This window comes from Sinocyclocheilus rhinocerous, unplaced genomic scaffold, assembly GCF_001515625.1.
Source record: "Sinocyclocheilus rhinocerous isolate Xijiao unplaced genomic scaffold, SAMN03320098_v1.1 scaffold395, whole genome shotgun sequence".
NCBI lineage: Eukaryota > Metazoa > Chordata > Actinopteri > Cypriniformes > Cyprinidae > Sinocyclocheilus > Sinocyclocheilus rhinocerous.
Window position 1 is genome coordinate 2,530,215 of NW_015660890.1, and position 19,294 is coordinate 2,549,508.

The following is a 19,294-nucleotide window of genomic DNA, read 5'->3' on the forward strand; positions in this document are numbered from 1 at the left end:
GACTATGTGTAGTAACTGTGGGTTAAAAGCTGCAGTGAAAGAACTGAGTGAACTATTTAAAACTTGAAGACCCTGCATATATGGAAAGAATCTGTTCAGGACCTAGAAATATACATGACAGCTATTGATCATTCTACATATGGTAAGAAACACCTGCCTAAAAATACAACAATACATATATGGAATTATGTAACCAACTCCAGGCATATATATATCTGTGTAGAAAAGACATTCGGGAGTTACCTTTGCAAACTGTAACTCGGCTTTGTTGTTTGATCAATAAAGTCTACTGGCTTCAAAACCTCTTTAGCAATTTATTTTGAACAAGGAAAATTCTACAACAACTGTCAAACAAACTTCATTTTGAGATACAAAAAAAAACGTTTTCTTACTTGTAAGGAGTCCCACAGGACCAGCAGGTACTCTTTGTCAACATAGTTGGCTGAAGACTCAGCCATGTGATCCAGAGCTTCTTTTACTGAATCCCAAGGCAAATCAACGTCCTGACCGGCTGCAGGGCCAAGTTTCTGCAACACCACTGGAAGAGCCTGAGAACAGCAGTCCTGTTAATCACTGACACACTTAATTGTGTGATGTGTTTGGTTTTCAGTGATGTGATCTCACCTTAGTGGCACAGGATTGGAACATGTTACAGACTCCTTGACACATCTCAAAGATCAGCTGACCTGCTCCTCTAGCCTTCTGAGGACTCTCAGACAGGTCGGAGAACATGAGTGTGAAGAGAGCATCATAATCGGACACCTGTGGGACATGAGAGAGAAGTGTTAGCTTTACCGACACAACACCGAAGACATGGTAAAAATAACCGGAGATGTAAAGCCTCACCTTTCTCATCAAAAAAGAGAAGCTCTCAGCAGCAAAGTTGCGGATGTGTTCCTTTTTGTGCGCCAGAAGTTTACTGTAAAGACTAGATTAGAAAAGCAAAAGAGTGAGAAATTATATTATTATAATTCTACAAATTATGACCGAGAATGTAAACATACTTTTATGGAAGCTTATTTCCATTATTGTGACTTTATCTCACAATTTTGACTATTTTTCTTGCAATTATGAAGAAAAAAGGCATAATTGTGTGAGACATGAAGAATTCAGAATTAGGAGACAAACTCAGAATTGCAAGTTAGAACTCAGAATTGTGAGCTAAAAATCAGAATTGTGAGCTACAAATCAGAATTGTGAGCTATAAATCTGTGAATTGTGAGAGATAAACCTGCAATTACAAAAAAATAAAGATATCACAATTACATTTTTATTTTATTTTTATTCTGCAGTGTAAACAACAAAAACTAAATTGTGAAATGTAATTCAATTCTGAGAAAAAAAAATCAGAATTGCGAGATGTAAACTCAATTTTTAGAGAAAAAAAAGCCAAAATTGCAAGATGTAAACTCAGAATTCTAAGAAAAAAGTCATAATTGCGATATATAAACTCACAATTACCAGTTCATTACTCATAATTGTGAAATATAAACTTGCAATTCTGAGAGAAAAAGTCTGAATTGTGAGATATAAACTTGCAACCGTGAGATAAAAAGTCACAATTGTTCTATTTTTATTACATGGCAGAAATAAGCTTCCATAGGTCTGACAGAAAAGTATTTAAACTAGAATATAATCTGCTAGGGTTTATTTCTACTTAACTCATATTATCTGCCACTTCTCACCTGTATATCGTGTCCATATCCTTCACCATCATCCTCCACAGGTATTTGTACAGGTATGACAGACATGTGAAGGTCCATTCCAACACCTCAGTGTCTTGTGTTTCCAGTATAGACGTGATGATGACGAAGAAGTCGCAGAAGTAAGGGTAAAAGTCCATCTGGAGATCACGAGCCAGCTGAAATACAAGACTGAAATTAATAGTGAGGTTAACGTAACATCATCTGCCTGTTTATTACAAAGAAAAGACTAAGAGGAACTCACTCTAGAAGAGGCTGGAAAGCCATGCTGTTCTTCACTGACAGGTGGGTCTTCAAACTCTCCACCATAGCGTTTTGGTGAAACACCAGCATGTTGAATGACTGACTCTTGCTTGACACCTCTTGAAAAAACTTCTCTGTAGAACAGAAGATTAAATTAACATACATCAGAGTAACCTGTTATTTTAGTAGCACTGAGATACAATTAAGAGTTTTTATACATCTTTTTTTTATATATATATATTTTCCACTTTTATTATTTTTAGTAATCGTTGATTTTTTTGTTAATTTTATAATATTTTCCAATTTTATTTTAGTAATTGTTGTTGTTTTTTTGTTAATTTTATAATATTTTCCATTTTTATTTTAGTAATTGTTGTTTTTTTGTTAATTTTATAACATATTTTTAAACATCTATATAGTTTTTTTATTTTTTAGTACCTTAAGTTAAACAATATGAACATAAGAATTGTTTTTGGCAACTAGCTTAAATAAAATAAGTTTACGTTTTTAAATATATTTCACTTCCACTAATGTTTATTTCATTTCAAGTAATGAAAATGTTTTTTAAGGTTTTATCTATTGTTGTTATATATTATAATGTTATATAATAACTACAACAACCTTGACAGAGCGTGACAATATACAAGACATATAGAACACAAAATAAATTCATAGTATGTAAAATATCCTCATGATATACAGCATATATTGCCATTTTAAACAGACACAAAACATGTTACTCACTGAAGTGTTCTGTCAAATTCAAGTCTTTCCATTTTAATAGTGCTTCATAAAAATAGGTTTCTACCTCCTGAGAAAATAAAGCAGCAGAATTCACTATATACACATTAATAACATTAATACAACATTGCTATAAAATAGATAAACTATCTGACATAAAAAAAATACTAAGTGATCTTCAAGAATCATACCTCTGCATAACTTCCAGTCCTGTCAATGCGATGAATGACATCAATGTTTACTTTTGCGAGCCTCTCAGAAAACGTGACAAACTGGATAATAAAGGTAAAGGCTTGATGCATCAGAAGCCATATTTGACATATAAACTTACAGACATTTAAACTACGAGTGTATTCAACATTGTACAACTAAACATTTTAAAACTGAAATTACAGATATGTAATACGCAAAACTCAGTTCGTTTCGATATGTATATGAAATAAAACATGGTAATGTTTGTCAGACGCTGCATGAACATGAGCAGCAGTTTCCAGCATGCGTTGCTCTGTAAACTTACGCGGTAAGTGTTTTCTGATTTATGAGACGGGGGCTTGCCTTTGAGCTTCATTTTGATGTATTATCAGACCACCAAATACAGAAATTATGTATATCCCGTGATTTAAAATACAAGATACGTTATCAATGGCTGTGAAATTGTTGATACACATGCCGTATCAGGAGGCCACCATCTTGAATGACGCATTATGAGTACAGTGGAGAGTTTTACTGTTTTTCAAAATAAAAGTCTTCTTCATTCAGAAAAGCGTTTTTGGAAAGATGATATCTTATTTTGAGCGATACTTAAAGTTTAGCTCCTCAGTTATTACGAACTGTTTTTTTTTTGTGTGTCTGTATCAGTTGTATTATATATAATTCAATAATATAGAAATATAAAAATATAATATAAATTATAAGTTCTACACACTATTAATGTGTTGTATAGACTTTTATTTGGTTAATGGTTTGTTAAGGTTATTCATTACAGTTATACATATAGAAATATGAAAATCTAATTTAATTATATATGATAAAATATACAAAATTGACAGTTTATTTAAAATTATATTCATGTCTAAACATTATTAATGTGTCGTACATATTCATATATATTTAAATTTTTGGTCAATGTGTTGGGGTTATTTATGAAAGTTGACAACATTATATATATATATATATAACTTTAAGACTTTAAACTTTAGAGGTAACTGGAAAACAAAACTATGACAAAATTTTACCTGTAACTAACTACTGAATGTATTAATATGAATATAACATTTCATAGTACATGTTATTTTCTTTAACATTTACTAACTTATTATTCATAATCAAATTTTTTTTATGCTGAACATTATCTCCACATATCCCATTTTTTCTCTACAACTAATAAAGCTGTATTGTATTCATTTAACCTATAAATAGACACACAAAAGATTAGTAATATTGGGAGGTTAATAACATTAGAACCAGTAAAGAACCTCTATTTTTAAGTGTGTGAGTGAAACGGCTTTATTTGTGAAGTGTATGGTGTAACAAGTATGCTTGATAGTGCACAGTGCTGTCTGGTCAGGTGTACTTCACTTCTCAGTCACAGGTGTAGATCACTGGGGTGCCGTCATGTCGACCGGAGTGGCCTGCACTCTCTACTGTACATTAGTAAGTTAGAAGGAGAGTAGTGTTATATTGGTGTCATTGGAATCAGGGTATCTTCCGTCCATTAAACACAAAAGTTTTTATTAACATGTTGAATTAGTTTTTATTTTTATATTTTCCATTTTCATTGGGATACTAAAATACTGAAGTATTAAACACAAAAGTTTTTATTAACATGTTGAATTAGTTTTTATTTTTATATTTTCCATTTTCATTTCAGTTCAAGTTTTAGTATTTTTTGTTTTTTAATTAGTTTTTTTTATGTCTATATAGTTATTCTTTTTTCCCCCGTTTTAGCTATTTTAGTACATCAAGTTAAACTAAACAACACAAATGTTTCCTTGGCAACTAGCTAAAACAAAAAAATGTATATATATATATATATATTCTATACATTTTATTTTATTTTATTTCAGTTGACATTTTATTTCAGTTGAGTAAAAATATACAAGATGTACAGACGAAAAAGTTTCAGAATCCCTGCTATATTAAAATTATACAGAACACTCTTAAAAATAAAGGTTCCAAAAGGGTGTTTTTGCAGTGATGCCATAGAAGAACTATTTTGAAGAACATTTTAAAATCTAAAGAACCTTTTTCGAATATAAAGAACCTTTTCTGCATTTGAAAGTTTCCATGGATGTTCAAGGTTCTTCATAGAAACATTGATGCCAATAAAGAACCTTTATTTTTAACAGTGTAGCAACACTAAAATTGGCATTTTATGTTTATATAATGTATATGTATTCAAATGTGCCTTTACCCTGGCAGGGCGGTCTGAAGGCAGTGGTGTGGACGGATGTATTCCAGGTGGGCATCATGTTGGCCGGGCTCTTGGCTGTCATCGTCCAATCAGTGCTGCTGCAGGGCGGGATCTCCACTATCATCAGTGACTCTGCCCAGGGCGGGCGGCTCAACCTATGGGAGTAAGTTATGACATGACTGACAGGTACAGGAACGTATAATTAAAGGGATAGTCCAGAGAAAAAATTCATTTTTTCACCCTCATGTCGTTCCAAACATGTACAAGTTTCTTTCTTCAGCGTAACACAAAAGAAGATAATGTTGGAAGAATGTTGGAGACTATGCAGTTTCAGCTTCCACTGACATCCATTTTATGGTCAAAATATATAATGGAAGTAAATGGGAACCGAAACTGTTTGGTTACCAGCATTCTTCAAAATATCTTCCCTTGTGTTCAGCAGAAGAAAGAAACTCATACAAGTTTAGCGCGACATGAGGGTGAGTAAATGACAGAATATTTTGCTTGGACTATCTCTTTAAACGCTTGTCTTTCTCATGCTGTGTCCGACCCTCTCAGCTTCGATCCAAACCCTCTGAGGAGACACACTTTCTGGAGCATCACAGTGGGAGGGACGTTCCTCTGGACCAGCGTCTATGGTATCATCAATCAAGCTCAGGTGCAGAGATACATATCATGCAAGTCCATGTTCCATGCCAAAATGTGAGCACTGCACAAATCATAAAACTCTAATTCACACTAAAAGGAATGCAATATCTGAACCACTTTTCTCTGAGTTTTTGCTTCATACATTAACTTAGTATGTCTCTGGTACATTCATCATTTACTTACCCATAATGTCGTTCCAAACCCATATGAAATTCTGTGGAACATAAAAGAAGATATTTAGCAGAATGTCCAGTCAGCTCTTTGCCATACAATTAAAGCATGACTCAAAAAAGGACAATAAATTACCATTAAACTATAACTCTTGTGCTATATTCTTAAGTCTATTATAATGTTCTGATAGTGTTGTGAGATTGTGAGAAAATGTAAAATCAGGAAACACTTTACATTATAGTTTCATTTATTAACATTAGTTAACTGATTTAGTTAACAAGATCTTCACTCATCTCAAAAAGATCTTCGAAATAATGGTTCTTTATTGGCATCTGTGGTTCCATAAAGATCCTTCAACATCCATGGAACATTTCCATTGCACAGGTTCTTTATGGTAAAAAAAGTTTCTTTAGATTTTTTAAATGTTCTTCACACTAAGAAAAACGGTTCTTTTAAGAATTTCACTGAAAGGTTCTTTGAGAAACCTAAAATATGGAATGATATGTGAGTGAGTTAAAGACAAAATGTTCATACCACATTTATCAAATTAACATTTTTGAGCATGTTTTATATCATGTTTACTGTCTACAGTACAGTCTCCTCCAGTGTAAATGCTTTGGCTGCAGTAACTATTGCAGATCTGATACGGCCATACCTCAGTCTGTCAGAACAGCAGCTGTCCTGGGCTTCAAAGGGCATGAGTGAGTGAATATCTTCACTTAGAGTCCATTAATGCATAATCAGTGATTCCACCTACTATTCCCCAATCACAGGTTTGTTTTATGGTGCCGTGTGCATCAGAATGGCTGGTGTTGCATCTTTAATGGGAGGGATGCTACAGGTGGGTTACTGATGAATTATGTGAAATTACAGGGCGATGGAATGGAATAATCCTAATTTTCTGTCTGTTTGTTCCTCAACAGGCTGCTATTAGTATCGCAGGAGTGGTTGGCGGACCTCTACTTGGCCTTTTTTCTCTTGGCATTCTGTTTCCTTGCGCTAATGCAAAGGTTTGCATAAATATAGATTTTAATATGCAATTAAATTTTGCTTAAATTTTACTCACCCTCGGGCCATAAGATGTAGATGAGTTTGTTTCTTCATCAGAGCAGATTTAGAGAAATTTAGCATTACGTCGCTTGCTCACCGATGGATCCTCTGCAGTGAATGGGTGCCGTCAGAATGAGAGACCAAACAGCTGATAAAAACATCACAATAATCCACAACATGACTCCAGTCCATCAATTAACATGAAGTGAAAAGCTGCATGTTTGTAAGAAACAAATCCAACATTGAGTTTTAACTTTAAACCATTGCTTCTGACCAAAATATGAGTTCATAATCCATAAAAATTCTTCATCCTGGGAAAAGTGGACGTGAGTGGTGTGGATTATTGTGATGTTTTTATCAGCTGTTTGGACTCTCATTCTGACGGTACCCATTCACTTCAGAGGATCCGTGAGCAAGTGATGTATTGCTAAATGACATCTAAATCTGTTCTGATGAAGAAACAAACTCATCTGCATCTTAGATGGCCCGAGTCTGAGAAAATTTTCAGCGATTTCAGGTCAACTATTCCTTTAAAAGTGTGGCTGTTTTAGGGAGGTTTAGCAGGGTTGATATCCGGTTTGGTGCTGTCACTGTGGGTGTGCATCAGGGCACAGATATACCCTCCACGACCAGAGAACAGCAGACCGTTGGCTCTGGTGACACACAGCTGTAAATTCTCAGGCAGCACTAACTGGACTGCAAACACAGAGGAAAATCTAGAAAGGTGGGTTTGCGGAAATCAGTTGAATCAAAATCTATTGGCTGGTACATAAACAGGATCCATTTCTTCTCAGGCCTTTCCTGGCTGATAATTGGTACTTGCTCTCATACCTGTACTTTGGCCCATTGGGGACTGTGACAGTCATCACTGTGGGTCTCGTTGTCAGCAGCATACTTTCAGGTATGCGACATTCTGATATGTGAAGCACTCTGCTGTCATTGTTCAAAGTAACTGGTGTTTTCTAAGTTTCTCTCCAAGGCGGCAGACAGATGAAAGTGCAGTCTGGGCTTACGATATCAAAAGAAGACCTCACCTTCTACAAAGCCTACAATGTACTCAAAGCAAAAGTGAGTATATTCTTTAATGCACGCATATATACAAATATACATGTACAAATATACTCACACTATTCCCATCACTTTTATCATTTTCAATTATTGGCACTAAAAGGTTTCCGGTAGTGCAGGAAAGTTTGACCTGGTGCAGGAGCTGGACAAATCCTTTGGAAAAAACAACTTTGCTTTCTGTGATGTAGAGCTGTCTACACAAACATCTGCTTAGAACAGCATAAAACTGAAATGTCTTTAAATATACATGCATATGTACTTGTCATTACAAATAACTGTCTACTGTAAATTTAACAAGGACTTAAAAGTAGTAAAAATAAAGGATTATGTCCAAATCGGTTATAGTGCAACACATCAAAAACAGACATTCAGAAATGTACAGAAAATAAGGATTTAACCTTTGACATATATACTGTACAGTCTGGCACGTGTGACAGAGACATCGATTAATGCTCTGGTTCATAGTAGCGTTTCTTCATTGCTCTGTATTTCCTGAGGAAGTAAAGCGCCTCGAGTTCTTTGATCACAAACTCTCCACGGTCAACCAGCTTTTTGATTTTCTCAGGATCTGTGACATCTTTGTTCTTCATGAAAGCTGCTTTCAGACGCTCCCTGAAGTATGTAGTGCCTTTTGGATATTCCCGTCCAAGATACAGAAGCTGTAAAAAAGAAATGCATTACCCAAGCAATGGATAGTCAGCAGTACAATTTTACATTTCTTCTTTCTGTTTGTTTATTTTGTGACTTGGCTGCCATGCAATGTTATGTCCAGTAAAGGATGACATAAAGTATCACTGGACAACATTTCATATGAAAAGAACAGATGAAAAAAGAAAGCAGAAAATGCTTCTTACATTTCTGTACAATCTTATAACTTCACCTCTCAGTGGATTACTCATTTTAATGTCTCTCTTTTTATCCTGAGGCAGACAATGAACCTAAAACAAACGGAGAACAAACAATAATACACCACAATGCATTGCCTATTATGTTTAATAGCATGCAACACACAAAAAAAATGTGGACTGAAATTCTCCTCAAATATAATTCTCCTCATATTGTATTGTCGTACTTTATAGATTATTAAGATGCTAAAACCCGATTTATTGAATGGATAAAGTAATCTTCAGCTGGGTAGTAAAGTTTTCTTGTAAGAAATATGGTTTATGACAACGTTTGCTCACCTACAAGATCATAACGGAGGCGTTTACCAGGACGTGCGGGGAAAATGCCATGGTATGGATGCTTTCCAAAATAAAAGTCACAAAGCGCGATGGCTTCTCAAAATAAAAGCCAGGTTTCGTCTTTGCATGTTTCAGAATAAAAGTCTCCTTGTGGCTTTGAACCAGTCAAGTACGTGTCCTGTAAACCTTTTTAAACATTGTATTTTTGCACAGTGTTTTTACATTAGAGCTTTACAGAAAAGTAAGAACTTGAGATAAAAGACGACATTATTTCAAAACATTTGTTTTTTTATTTAACAATATCCTTACATTTCACAAAACATTCTCTGGCAAAATAGCACAATCCTACACAAAATACTATCCTATATAAACCCCAATCAACATGAAAATATACTGGTTTACATTCTTTAACATCTTTCTTCATACTTACACCCAAAATATAAATAGACGTTGGTCCTAATCTTGGAATATTCTCTGCATTAATTCATATAGTGTTCATCAAGCGCTGCAGTGTACCCAACAGTTATCCAGATGAATTCCAGCTCTTCTTCCTGTACAGAAGCAAGTAGGCTGTGCCTCTAAAAACAGCATGCAAAATTATAATTAAAACCTGGAAGATTAAAGAATAAAGTAATTATTTAAAAGATTTGCATTTTTGTTTTGCTTTCCTTTGAAGTGCCTGTGAGAAGCTATATAAGTTTAGAATGATTGATGTTTAACATACCCATACCGATGGAACCCTCCATATGTGTCCTGCACTTCTGCCCATGTGGACTATATGATAAATAAAATAATTACACATCAATATCAGTTACATTTCAGTCTTAACTATTTCAGATACTAGTTAAATCAGCCACTATCTCTTACTGGTCGCACGCGGTGGTCATCAGCATAATACCACATCTCGTCCTGATTTGATCTGATGAAAGCAGTGCAGTGACCAAACATGGCAGTTCCTATGTGCACTACTACTGCATAGAGACTGTAATACTCATCAGCCTTGAGACAATCAGCCTAAAACAAGCATACAACAAATCAAGCATATGACAATATTACTATGACTGCAGAGTTCTTTACTAAATATATGCTAAACATACATTTTCTGATTGTCCTGCAGCAAAAATGCCAGTGCTGAATCTTTCAAGAAAGGTGACTTTGTTGGAGAGTTTCCTGGTGAAACCATCGTTTCTGAATCTTTTCAAGTGGACACACAGAATCGGAGGCAATGAGGCAAGTTTCACTTCCTACATGCCAAAAATAAATACAAAATAAAAACAATTAACTTACAATGCACTGCACTATGTGCTGAAATCAAGATAAATCTTACTTGGATTTGCTATATTACCACATAAAAACAAACCATCGAAATTTATGAAAGATTATACTATTAGATAATAACAAATAAAGCACACACATGAGTGCACGGCTGCTTTTCATCACACCGGTCACAGTAAAACTTCTCGCTGTCCGGCAGCTTTTGTAGCTTGAAAAAAGACTTGATGCAGCTTTCCTAAAGAACATAAGGAAGAATAATAAAGCATGATTAGCTCAAGATCTTCTACATTACAATGTGCATTAGCATTACTGATGCACAATGACTAAAAATGAATGTAGATTCAACAATGTTGGTAACCAAACAGTTGCTGGTAGCCATTGACCTCCATAGTATTTTTGTCCATAATATAGAAATCAATGGCTTCCCCTGATTGGTTACCAACATTCTTCAAAGTATCTTCTTTTGTGTTCAACAGAAGAATTTTTTTTTCCTTTAAATTTTCCTTTCAATTATTTACCAGGGTGTTTTCTCTTTCACAGATTGCCAAAGGAAGGCTGAAAAGAGAGCTGGGCACTCCGTGAATGAATTTGCACTTTGAACACACCACCTGGGTCTCTACCTTTATCTCATAGAGACTGCGGATTTCCTGAGCCTGAAAGAGTAAACAGATAAAGAGTTAACATAACTGATTATTCTCATTTACACTGACAGTATACTGAACAAAATCTGTGCATCTATTTTTAATGAAACCCCACCACAGCAGCATCAGACATCTGCTTCTGACTGAGATTTAGGACGATGTGGAATATTTCATCTGCATCTTGTTGAGTGGATGCTACAGCAGAATGACAGAATGACACCACTGAGTGACATTATTTCCATAAGTATAAGATTTTAGGGTGATATGAGGCATACGTCGGATGGCTTGATGGTAGAGGCAATTGAGGAAGTCTTTGTGTGGAACAGGATGTGATTTGTCCCTCATGGCTTCCAGGGCGTTCCTCAACTGCAGTGGGACGTTCCTCTCACCAGTCCCATCTGATGGATGCCATCTTTAAAGGAAGAGTTCACCCAAAAATGAAAAAAATAGTTGAAAATTTACTCACACCTTTAGGCTATCCAAGTTGTAGATGAGTTTGTTTCTTCATCGGAACAGATTTGGAGAAATTCAGAGTTTCATCATTTGCTCACTAATGGATCCTCTGCAGTGAATGGGTGCCGTCAGAATGAGAGTCCAAACAGCTGATAAAAAACATCACAATAATCCACAAGTAATCCACATGACTTCAGTCCATCAGTTAATATCTTGCGAAGTGAAAAAACTGTTTGTTTGAGTCCTCTATCCATAATATTGCTTTCTCAAGTGGGGGAAAAAAAAAAGTTGTCTCGTCAGAATCAGGCGTGAAATATGCACAGGTCAAGAAAGGAAAACAGTACAAAACAGTTCTACACAAATATGTCGATGGATTTTGATGTTAGAGGACTTCAGGAGATGGACTTTTTCACCAGAGGAAGCGTTATTATAGATTATAGACTCGTAATGCTTTAATGATGGATTTGTTTCTCACAAACACACAGCATTTCACTTCACAAGATGTTAAATGACAGACTGAAGTCGTGAGTATTATGAGATGTTTTTATCAGCTGTTTGGTTTCTCATTCTGATGGCACCCATTCACTGCAGAGGATCCATTGATGAGCACGTGATGTAATGCTAAATTTTCCCAAATCTGTTCAGAACAGATTTCTGGATGTCCAAATTAAGCATGGCTAGTCTCAATTATGCAGCTTATTCAAAAGACAATAGTGCTTTACTTGTTCAGTATGTCCAGGAGTTCAGTGGTGGCAGAAAAGGACTGAAGCAAAGCATTAACACAGCAGGACAGACTGTAGTTTAAAAGGCCCCTCACTTCTGAAACATTAGATCATATTTAAGATCATTATTAGTTCCAGCATTTCTGGATAAACTTCAAAAATGGTTCAAAAGACTGAAATGACAGTAGTTACAGTAGCAGTATTTTTTTTATAAAAAATATGTGATATGATAGATGCAAGTCTCTGATGACCTACCATAATCCAATGATGCGGAGCAGTAGTATAGTCGAGCCATTTTACTCCAATACTTCCCCATCCACAGACATATACGACTGCAAACGCTTCTCAGTGTTGTATCTGTGGAAACCTGCTGTGTCCACATTAATCTGCGTATTGGTTATAGAAAATCAAACTAAGCTGACGAAATATTTACCCTCTTTAAGATACTCCAGCTCCCGTTTTGCTCGTAGCATAACAATGAGTTTCATACAGACATAAACAGAAACAGCTGATTTTACTTTCACTTTCAATTCACGCATCAGTTTCTATCACAGATACGAAACTAACACCCGGTTCAGAATGACTTAGTATTGTTATTATTAACAAACATGATTGAATCATTATTATTACTATTTTTATTATTCATTTTTTTATTAGTGTTTGTTTTTACAAATATGTCTGTATTAATTTTTATTTATTAGTTTTAGTTATTTTCTTCACCTTAAAATAAAAATGAGAAATGTTGCCTTGGCAACTAGCAGATACAAAACATGTTTGTTTGTTTTTTTAGTTGACATTCATTTTAAATCACAAAAAATTGTTTTAATTTTAGTTAATATCCCAGATAAAAACCTCTGTTGTTCTCATTCTTACTAAAAGTGCATTTTAAAAGTACATATTAACTTAATAAATATAACAAATAAAACTTAATACTAGTCTTAACCGTGACTATTCAGTGTGATGTACAATAAATAGTTGTTTATATAATTTACATACTGTGTCTGAAGCAGATCCACATGAACTCATACATTCAAAAACATATTTACACATTTATTATATAATTAAATTACATTTGATCTGCATGAAATACTTCTCTCCAGGATACCATCCATTTTAAATAGGCTATCAGTAGTTTGATATAATTCAGTGATTTTTTTTTTATCTATAATAAGTAAATGCAGCAATAAGAGATGCCCATGACAAACACAGGATGTATTAAGTATTACAAATCAGGGGTGGCAACATTGTTTCACAGTTAGTTCCAGGATAACTCCATTAAAACTCTAACTCCGGCTGTTGGCTCTGTAATAAGGTCTAAACATGGTGTTCCACGTCTGCTGAAGGAGTCCATGCAGGCGGAGCAGCCATGGGAAAGCTGAGGGAAGAGCTGAGAGTGGAGAAATAGCAGAAAAAAGATCATTAATTAAAGTAATTATTGAGGATGCATTGCATAAAAATGGCCAGCGGATCTCTTACCCGGGTCTATACGGACGAGAAGAAGATACAGCAATATTAAAGCCAGGAAAACTCTGCGCAGAGAGATGGATCTGATTCTCACACTGGCTACTGAAAGACCTCGGTATAACAACCTCATCATGGAAGTCAGCCGCTGAGTCAGTTTATCTGTAAATCACAAACTGCATCCATTATCAATTCTACAATAAAATGATCTCCTCATCAATCATATAGTTTGAAGAATCAAATTACATTGCCATTTTTGACTTTAAGCACATTAATAAAAGAAAGTCACCTTTTTTTGAAGCACAAGTTGTCGTCACAGCTACAGATTCAGGATTTGTAGAGGATGATGTTGCATTTTTCTCATTCTGAATGTCTACCAAACTCCGAGCTGCTTGCCTCTGTTCATCAGTGAAGGCCAGCCGACCCACATCAGTCTCCAGCATCTCCAGAGCTTCAGCCGTGTGACCCATCGGCACCAGTATGTGGAGGAAATACAGCTCAGCCACAGAGCTGAACCCTGACTGGCTCATGTTACCAGAGCAGTGCAGCCAATCACAGACCGCATCCTTCATCACGGCCCGCTCATCCACTTTGACATAGAGAAGAATGCTGTGAAACGGTTTATATAGCATTAGGAGTGATGAAGTGTGTTCACCCACATTCAAGTGCTGTTTAACCCTAAAAGGGGCAACGTATGCTGGGGTATACAAACATTTGAGAAGCTGTGGGGAGAAACAGTGAAAGTGTAGGTCTTATTTCTTGGTTTCATTTAGAAAGGGTGTTTGTTGTGAATATTTAGATGGGGTGACTTGTTTCTCCATTCTTTGTTTAGCTCACGGGCAGCATTTAAAACTGCATGGCCGCCTGTAGTGGGAAATCTACTCACCCTCCGATAAAAGTTGATCTAGTTCACATATTATTTATACTTGTTAGATGGGACGTACTTGTTTAAAAAGCTGTTGTTCAGCATTAGGTTTACATTGAAATCTTATGAATTAAGTGCTTACATTTTTTGTAATCTGTCTCTAAATGTTTGCATCTCAGGGGATACGTTGCCCTTTTAGGGGTATAAATCAAGATATAAAAACATATATATAGACTGTGATTTTGTAGCTTGTGTTTCAGAAAATCAATACGTTTTGTAATCTTGACAAAATGCATATCATTGGAAAGGTCTGGCAGTCAAGGTTCCATATTTGGTAACTGTTTTATAATAGAAGTGATACTGTGACAGAAAACTGTATCAAAAAAGAGTTTGGGTGTAACCCAATGGTTATTTTTGGTATAGCGCCCAAACAAAATCACAAGAACCACAATTTTTGTGATATCAACTTCCAATTTAGAACATAACTTGGTTTTGATTTTATAGCAGTTTTAGAGTGCAACATATTTTATAAAATATTTATTTTATATAAAATATAAAAATAATATACATTATCTTTACTGTAAACTTAAAACTTTTATAACTTTTTTATGCTTCCTTTTTTTAAAATGCTTTAACTTCAGCAATAATCTGGTTTGTGTCTTCTTTAAAAAGAAACCAACCTTATTCCAAATCAAAGCATTCAGGAATTACAACCATGTTGTAACAAGCATTGATAAACAAGTGTTCTGTTTTCAGTGAATTTATATCCCCAAAGGGGTGACGTATCCTGGGGGATACAAACATTAAAATAATAAAAAATAAAAAATAATGAAATTGTATTATTTGAGTTCCGATAAGATGGAAAATAGCAATAAATTCATTTTCTAATGTCTATTTATAGTTTTGCGCTTTTTAGGGTTAATGTAATTTGTGAGATTAATGCCGATTCTTCTGACCACATTTGGATAATCTTTGCAGGAATTTTCTCTGTTTCTCCATACTGCTGCAAAACCCATTGACTTCAGCAATAATCTGGTTTGTGTCTTCTTTAAAAAGAAACCAACCTTATTCCAAATCAAAGCATTCAGGAATTACAACCATGTTGTAACAAGCATTGATAAACAAGTGTTCTGTTTTCAGTTAATTTATATCCCCAAAGGGGTGACGTATCCTGGGGGATACAAACATTAAAATAATTAAAAATAAAAAATCATGAAATTGTATTATTTGAGTTCCGATAAGATGGAAAATAGCAATAAATTCATTTTCTAATGTCTATTTATAGTTTTGCGCTTTTTAGGGTTAATGTAATTTGTGAGATTAATGCCGATTCTTCTGACCACATTTGGATAATCTTTGCAGGAATTTTCTCTGTTTCTCCATACTGCTGCAAAACCCATTGCAGAACTCCACGCCACTGATTGAGCTCCGCCAATGCCTGAATCCCCACTATAGTCAATGCTGCTTTCAGTTCTACATACTTGAAGCTGTAAGGAAAGATTTAACATTTCATTTGAAATAACTATAAATGCAAAATATAATTTCTTTATAACATGTAATATATAAAAACTCACCTGCTGTCCTCCTGCTCTGCAAAAGAGCCCAAACTCTCAAGCCCTTTCTCGCACGTATCCAGAGCAGCCTGAAAGTCTTTCTTTACCATTAAATATTCAAGGGCAGCGTCCACCGGAGCGGTTACCGGACACGCGGGTGAGCTGCTGAGCCGAACCGAGCCCGAGCCACGACCGCCCGCCAGAGACACCGACGAACTGCTCCTCATACCGGACTGCTACTGAGCGTTTAGTGCATTACAGGCTTAATATCGAAATAAGAAATGATTGGGAATAATACAATGTGAATTCTCAATGTCATTAATTAATTTAGGTGAGGAAGAGAATCATTACTACTACTGATCTGTCAGTGTCATGCAGGCATAAACTTTCAATTCTCTAAGATAGATACTGACTACCGACACATTTAGAGGCATTAATACCATTAATACTAGAAGATCTCATCTCATTCGCATTTTATCGTATGTTTGTTAGTGAGACATGGTAGCCGTACTATGGAGAAAGTTCGCGTGTTGATAAAATACATGGCATGCAATGAAAACCTTAACTGATACTCACGCATCGCTTTTTATTTCTTCTCAATCGCATTGTATTTTTTCTTTGGACCATATAAATTTGACAAAGGCACTGATAAACCGTCTGACTGAGGTTTGTGGGGAAAGTTCGTCCCCCATTCACACACTTCAGTTCCTCCCGGAGAAATAGAAACTGATTGAATGTTGGGTAGCCTAGCAATGGAATACCACAAGAGGCGGGGCTTGGTGGCCCGGATGTCGTTTTGATTGGTCAGGTAGGATGAGTTCAAATAATAATAATTTTTTTATATTATTTATTGTGTTTTTTAAGTTCCAATATTATTATTTTTCATCAGTGTTACTATTCAGGTGTAAAATTTAAACCAGACCGCAGCTGAAGCGGCACATAAACGGTGTTAATTTTCTCAGCACGTTTCTCAACGGACCAGACACAGTCACACACGTACGTAATTACAGAAACAGAATAATTTTTTTTTAAATCTTGCAGAGATTGCTGTACACTTTTCTATTGAAGAAATGTAGAAGGTTTCCGCTGTAGAAAATTAAAGAATATGTATTTCGGAGCCGCCGATCGCCCCTTAAAGGAACACAACTTACTGCACCTAAGAAAACAGCAACGCTCTCCGCTCGATGGCTCCGCCCATGCTTATCCGCCATTGGGCTAGGCGTGATCACGTGATAGCGCTGCACCGCTCTGCGCCAAAATTCAAAATCTCATCAAATGCGCACAAGAGTCCATGGACCCGTCACCCGAGTTTTTCATTTACCCCCATCAAAATACATTTTATCACTCAACACTGTCAGATTAACTCCAATAAACCACCGTCTGCACGGCTGACATGATATGAAGGTTTGATCCGCTTCGTATTATTTTATGTGTGTTGTATTTTTAATAAATTAAACGTGTACAGTAGGTTAGTTGGATAGACGAATCACTAGGCCGTATGTCAGATAATAAAGGAAGATCGTTTATACATTAATAATTTACTGTTTTAATTATATTAAATATTAAGACTACAACAACTCTAATGTGTATTAAAACGACGATGAACGCGATGAGATCATTGTAAAAAAATAAAAGCACTTTTATTTTTTTACACAAATATTTTACAAACCTGCCTTTGACGAAATATTTTGCTTCTGAACAATATGTCAAACAAAAATAATAACTACAATAATAACAGTAGGTCAGATTGAAAGTAATCAATTTGTAACGGTATTTTATATTCTAGAACTAAAATCGTCATTCAAGAGTCGTTAGACAAAAAAGTCGTTTATCAACAGACCTTCCTATCGGTATATTTGGCCAAGATCTGCAAATATATATGATATTTTTTTACGTATTTAATGTATATTTTACGTGCACGCATTTATTTTGACACTTAGACTGCTTTTGAATCAAGATTGTATGTTATTTTATTGTTTGTATGAATGATCTTGCGAAGCGTCTAACGTTAGTTTCTTGTAGTTGAATAGTTCCTATGTGTACTGTATTTAGGACAAAAAAAACTTTTAAGTTAGATGTAAATATGACCTATTATGTGTTTTATATGCAGACAGTCATCAGCCGGACCTTTTTGCTGTGAGCAAACAATGAGAGAGAGCCCAAGGAGACCCATCATCCTGAAGAGGAGGAAGCTGCCATTTCAGAAGAGTGAATCTGATGCAGGGTGCGATGAGGCCGATGGGCCGCGCTGCAAGGCCACCCTGACCCCGTCCACCACCCGCTGCTTCCCCGATGGCATCCGCATGATGGACCACCCCACCATGCCGGACACTCAGGTGGTGGTGATCCCGAAAGCAGCCGATCTGCAGAGCGTCATCAGCGCCCTGACGGCCAAAGGCAAGGAGTGTGGCCCTCAGGGCCGAAACAAGTTCATCCTGCTCAGTGGCAGCACCAGTTTGGAGGAGAGCAAAACCCTCGGGTGTCTATCTACAGAACCCAAGGGTGATCTCAAGAAAGGTGAGGGATGTGACAGACTGAGCTTGTTGATGTTCTGAAAAATGTGTTTTCTGAAATGTTCTTTGCTGTGATATCAGTGAAAAAGGAGACGGAGTGCTTCCCGCTTGATGACAGTCTGACCAACATCCAGTGGCTGGGAAAAATGAGCTCTGATGGGCTCGGATCGGAGTCAAACCAAAAATGCACCAGCAAGGACAATCCAAGTGACTGTCATCAGGTACACAACGTTAAAGTCGGCATGAAATTAAATTCACCCTATTTTCTAAATGCACATTAGAGATCAGAGATGCCTAAAAGTTGGCTTTTTGATGTGGCCTGCCATGCCGTATCACAAGAGGAAGGAAAAAATAGAGAAAAAACATGCATATCTTTATTTCTAATTTATGATTTTTTGTTTAATTTTTGTAAATAAAAAAAACTATATGAACTTGAATAAATATTAAAAGAAATGTGTGTGGGGGGGGAATATCATTTATATATATATATATATATATATATATAAAAAAATATATAAATATTCAAAGTGCCGTCAAACGATTAATCGTGATTAATCGCATCCAAAATAAAAGTTTTTGTTCACATAATA

General features: G+C 35.7%; 7 protein-coding genes across 10 annotated transcripts in view; 3 read left to right on the forward strand and 4 right to left on the reverse strand.

The window, feature by feature from the left end:
* LOC107725898 (small subunit processome component 20 homolog) overlaps positions 1-3,382 on the reverse strand; it is a 30,151-nt gene extending 26,769 nt beyond the window's left edge. The window contains 8 exon segments of the mRNA XM_016535316.1: positions 393-548; positions 625-762; positions 847-928; positions 1,686-1,874; positions 1,948-2,080; positions 2,691-2,757; positions 2,879-2,959; positions 3,205-3,382. Of these exon segments, the coding sequence (XP_016390802.1) occupies positions 393-548; positions 625-762; positions 847-928; positions 1,686-1,874; positions 1,948-2,080; positions 2,691-2,757; positions 2,879-2,959; positions 3,205-3,255 (897 nt within the window). The 5' untranslated portion in view covers positions 3,256-3,382.
* A 9-nt stretch (positions 3,383-3,391) lies between these two features.
* On the forward strand, positions 3,392-5,806 carry LOC107725899 (sodium-coupled monocarboxylate transporter 1-like). Its single transcript, XM_016535317.1, has 4 exons — positions 3,392-3,395; positions 4,255-4,340; positions 5,109-5,263; positions 5,659-5,806. The coding sequence occupies exons 1-4, from the start codon at positions 3,392-3,394 to the stop codon at positions 5,804-5,806; spliced, it is 393 nt and encodes a 130-aa protein (XP_016390803.1).
* Positions 5,807-6,416: 610 nt separating this feature from the next.
* LOC107725900 (sodium-coupled monocarboxylate transporter 1-like) lies at positions 6,417-7,750 on the forward strand. Its single transcript, XM_016535318.1, has 5 exons — positions 6,417-6,427; positions 6,511-6,620; positions 6,693-6,760; positions 6,843-6,929; positions 7,521-7,750. The coding sequence occupies exons 1-5, from the start codon at positions 6,417-6,419 to the stop codon at positions 7,740-7,742; spliced, it is 498 nt and encodes a 165-aa protein (XP_016390804.1). The 3' UTR covers positions 7,743-7,750.
* A 188-nt stretch (positions 7,751-7,938) lies between these two features.
* Positions 7,939-9,284, reverse strand: lyrm5a (LYR motif containing 5a). Of its 2 annotated transcripts, none has more exons than XM_016535396.1 (3): positions 9,222-9,284; positions 8,892-8,975; positions 7,939-8,696 (listed from the first exon to the last, which is right to left on the reverse strand). In XM_016535396.1, the coding sequence occupies exons 2-3, from the start codon at positions 8,934-8,936 to the stop codon at positions 8,484-8,486; spliced, it is 258 nt and encodes an 85-aa protein (XP_016390882.1). In that variant the 5' UTR covers positions 8,937-8,975; positions 9,222-9,284; the 3' UTR covers positions 7,939-8,483. The 2 variants fall into 2 exon arrangements, with proteins under 2 accessions (XP_016390882.1, XP_016390883.1); XM_016535397.1 differs by having other exon boundaries at positions 9,226-9,255.
* A 314-nt stretch (positions 9,285-9,598) lies between these two features.
* LOC107725967 (ubl carboxyl-terminal hydrolase 18-like) lies at positions 9,599-12,875 on the reverse strand. Its single transcript, XM_016535404.1, has 11 exons — positions 12,746-12,875; positions 12,568-12,669; positions 12,313-12,409; positions 11,413-11,549; positions 11,253-11,332; positions 11,015-11,149; positions 10,636-10,731; positions 10,319-10,465; positions 10,089-10,235; positions 9,946-9,995; positions 9,599-9,799 (listed from the first exon to the last, which is right to left on the reverse strand). The coding sequence occupies exons 1-11, from the start codon at positions 12,849-12,851 to the stop codon at positions 9,745-9,747; spliced, it is 1,152 nt and encodes a 383-aa protein (XP_016390890.1). The 5' UTR covers positions 12,852-12,875; the 3' UTR covers positions 9,599-9,744.
* Positions 12,876-13,360: 485 nt separating this feature from the next.
* LOC107725950 (peroxisome assembly protein 26-like) lies at positions 13,361-16,518 on the reverse strand. The gene is made up of 5 exons (XM_016535382.1): positions 16,213-16,518; positions 15,979-16,125; positions 14,063-14,382; positions 13,789-13,935; positions 13,361-13,699 (listed from the first exon to the last, which is right to left on the reverse strand). Exons 1-5 carry the CDS (start codon positions 16,416-16,418, stop codon positions 13,596-13,598), a joined length of 924 nt encoding a protein of 307 aa, XP_016390868.1. The 5' UTR covers positions 16,419-16,518; the 3' UTR covers positions 13,361-13,595.
* Positions 16,519-17,456: 938 nt separating this feature from the next.
* The window catches only part of LOC107725962 (forkhead box protein M1-like), a 4,569-nt gene continuing 2,731 nt past the window's right edge, over positions 17,457-19,294 (forward strand). For all 3 annotated transcript variants that reach the window (XM_016535399.1, XM_016535401.1, XM_016535400.1), the window contains exons 1-3: positions 17,457-17,595; positions 18,302-18,708; positions 18,786-18,925. In XM_016535399.1, coding sequence (XP_016390885.1) covers positions 18,339-18,708; positions 18,786-18,925 — 510 coding nt within the window. In that variant the 5' untranslated portion in view covers positions 17,457-17,595; positions 18,302-18,338. The remainder of the gene's footprint in view (positions 17,596-18,301; positions 18,709-18,785; positions 18,926-19,294) is intronic.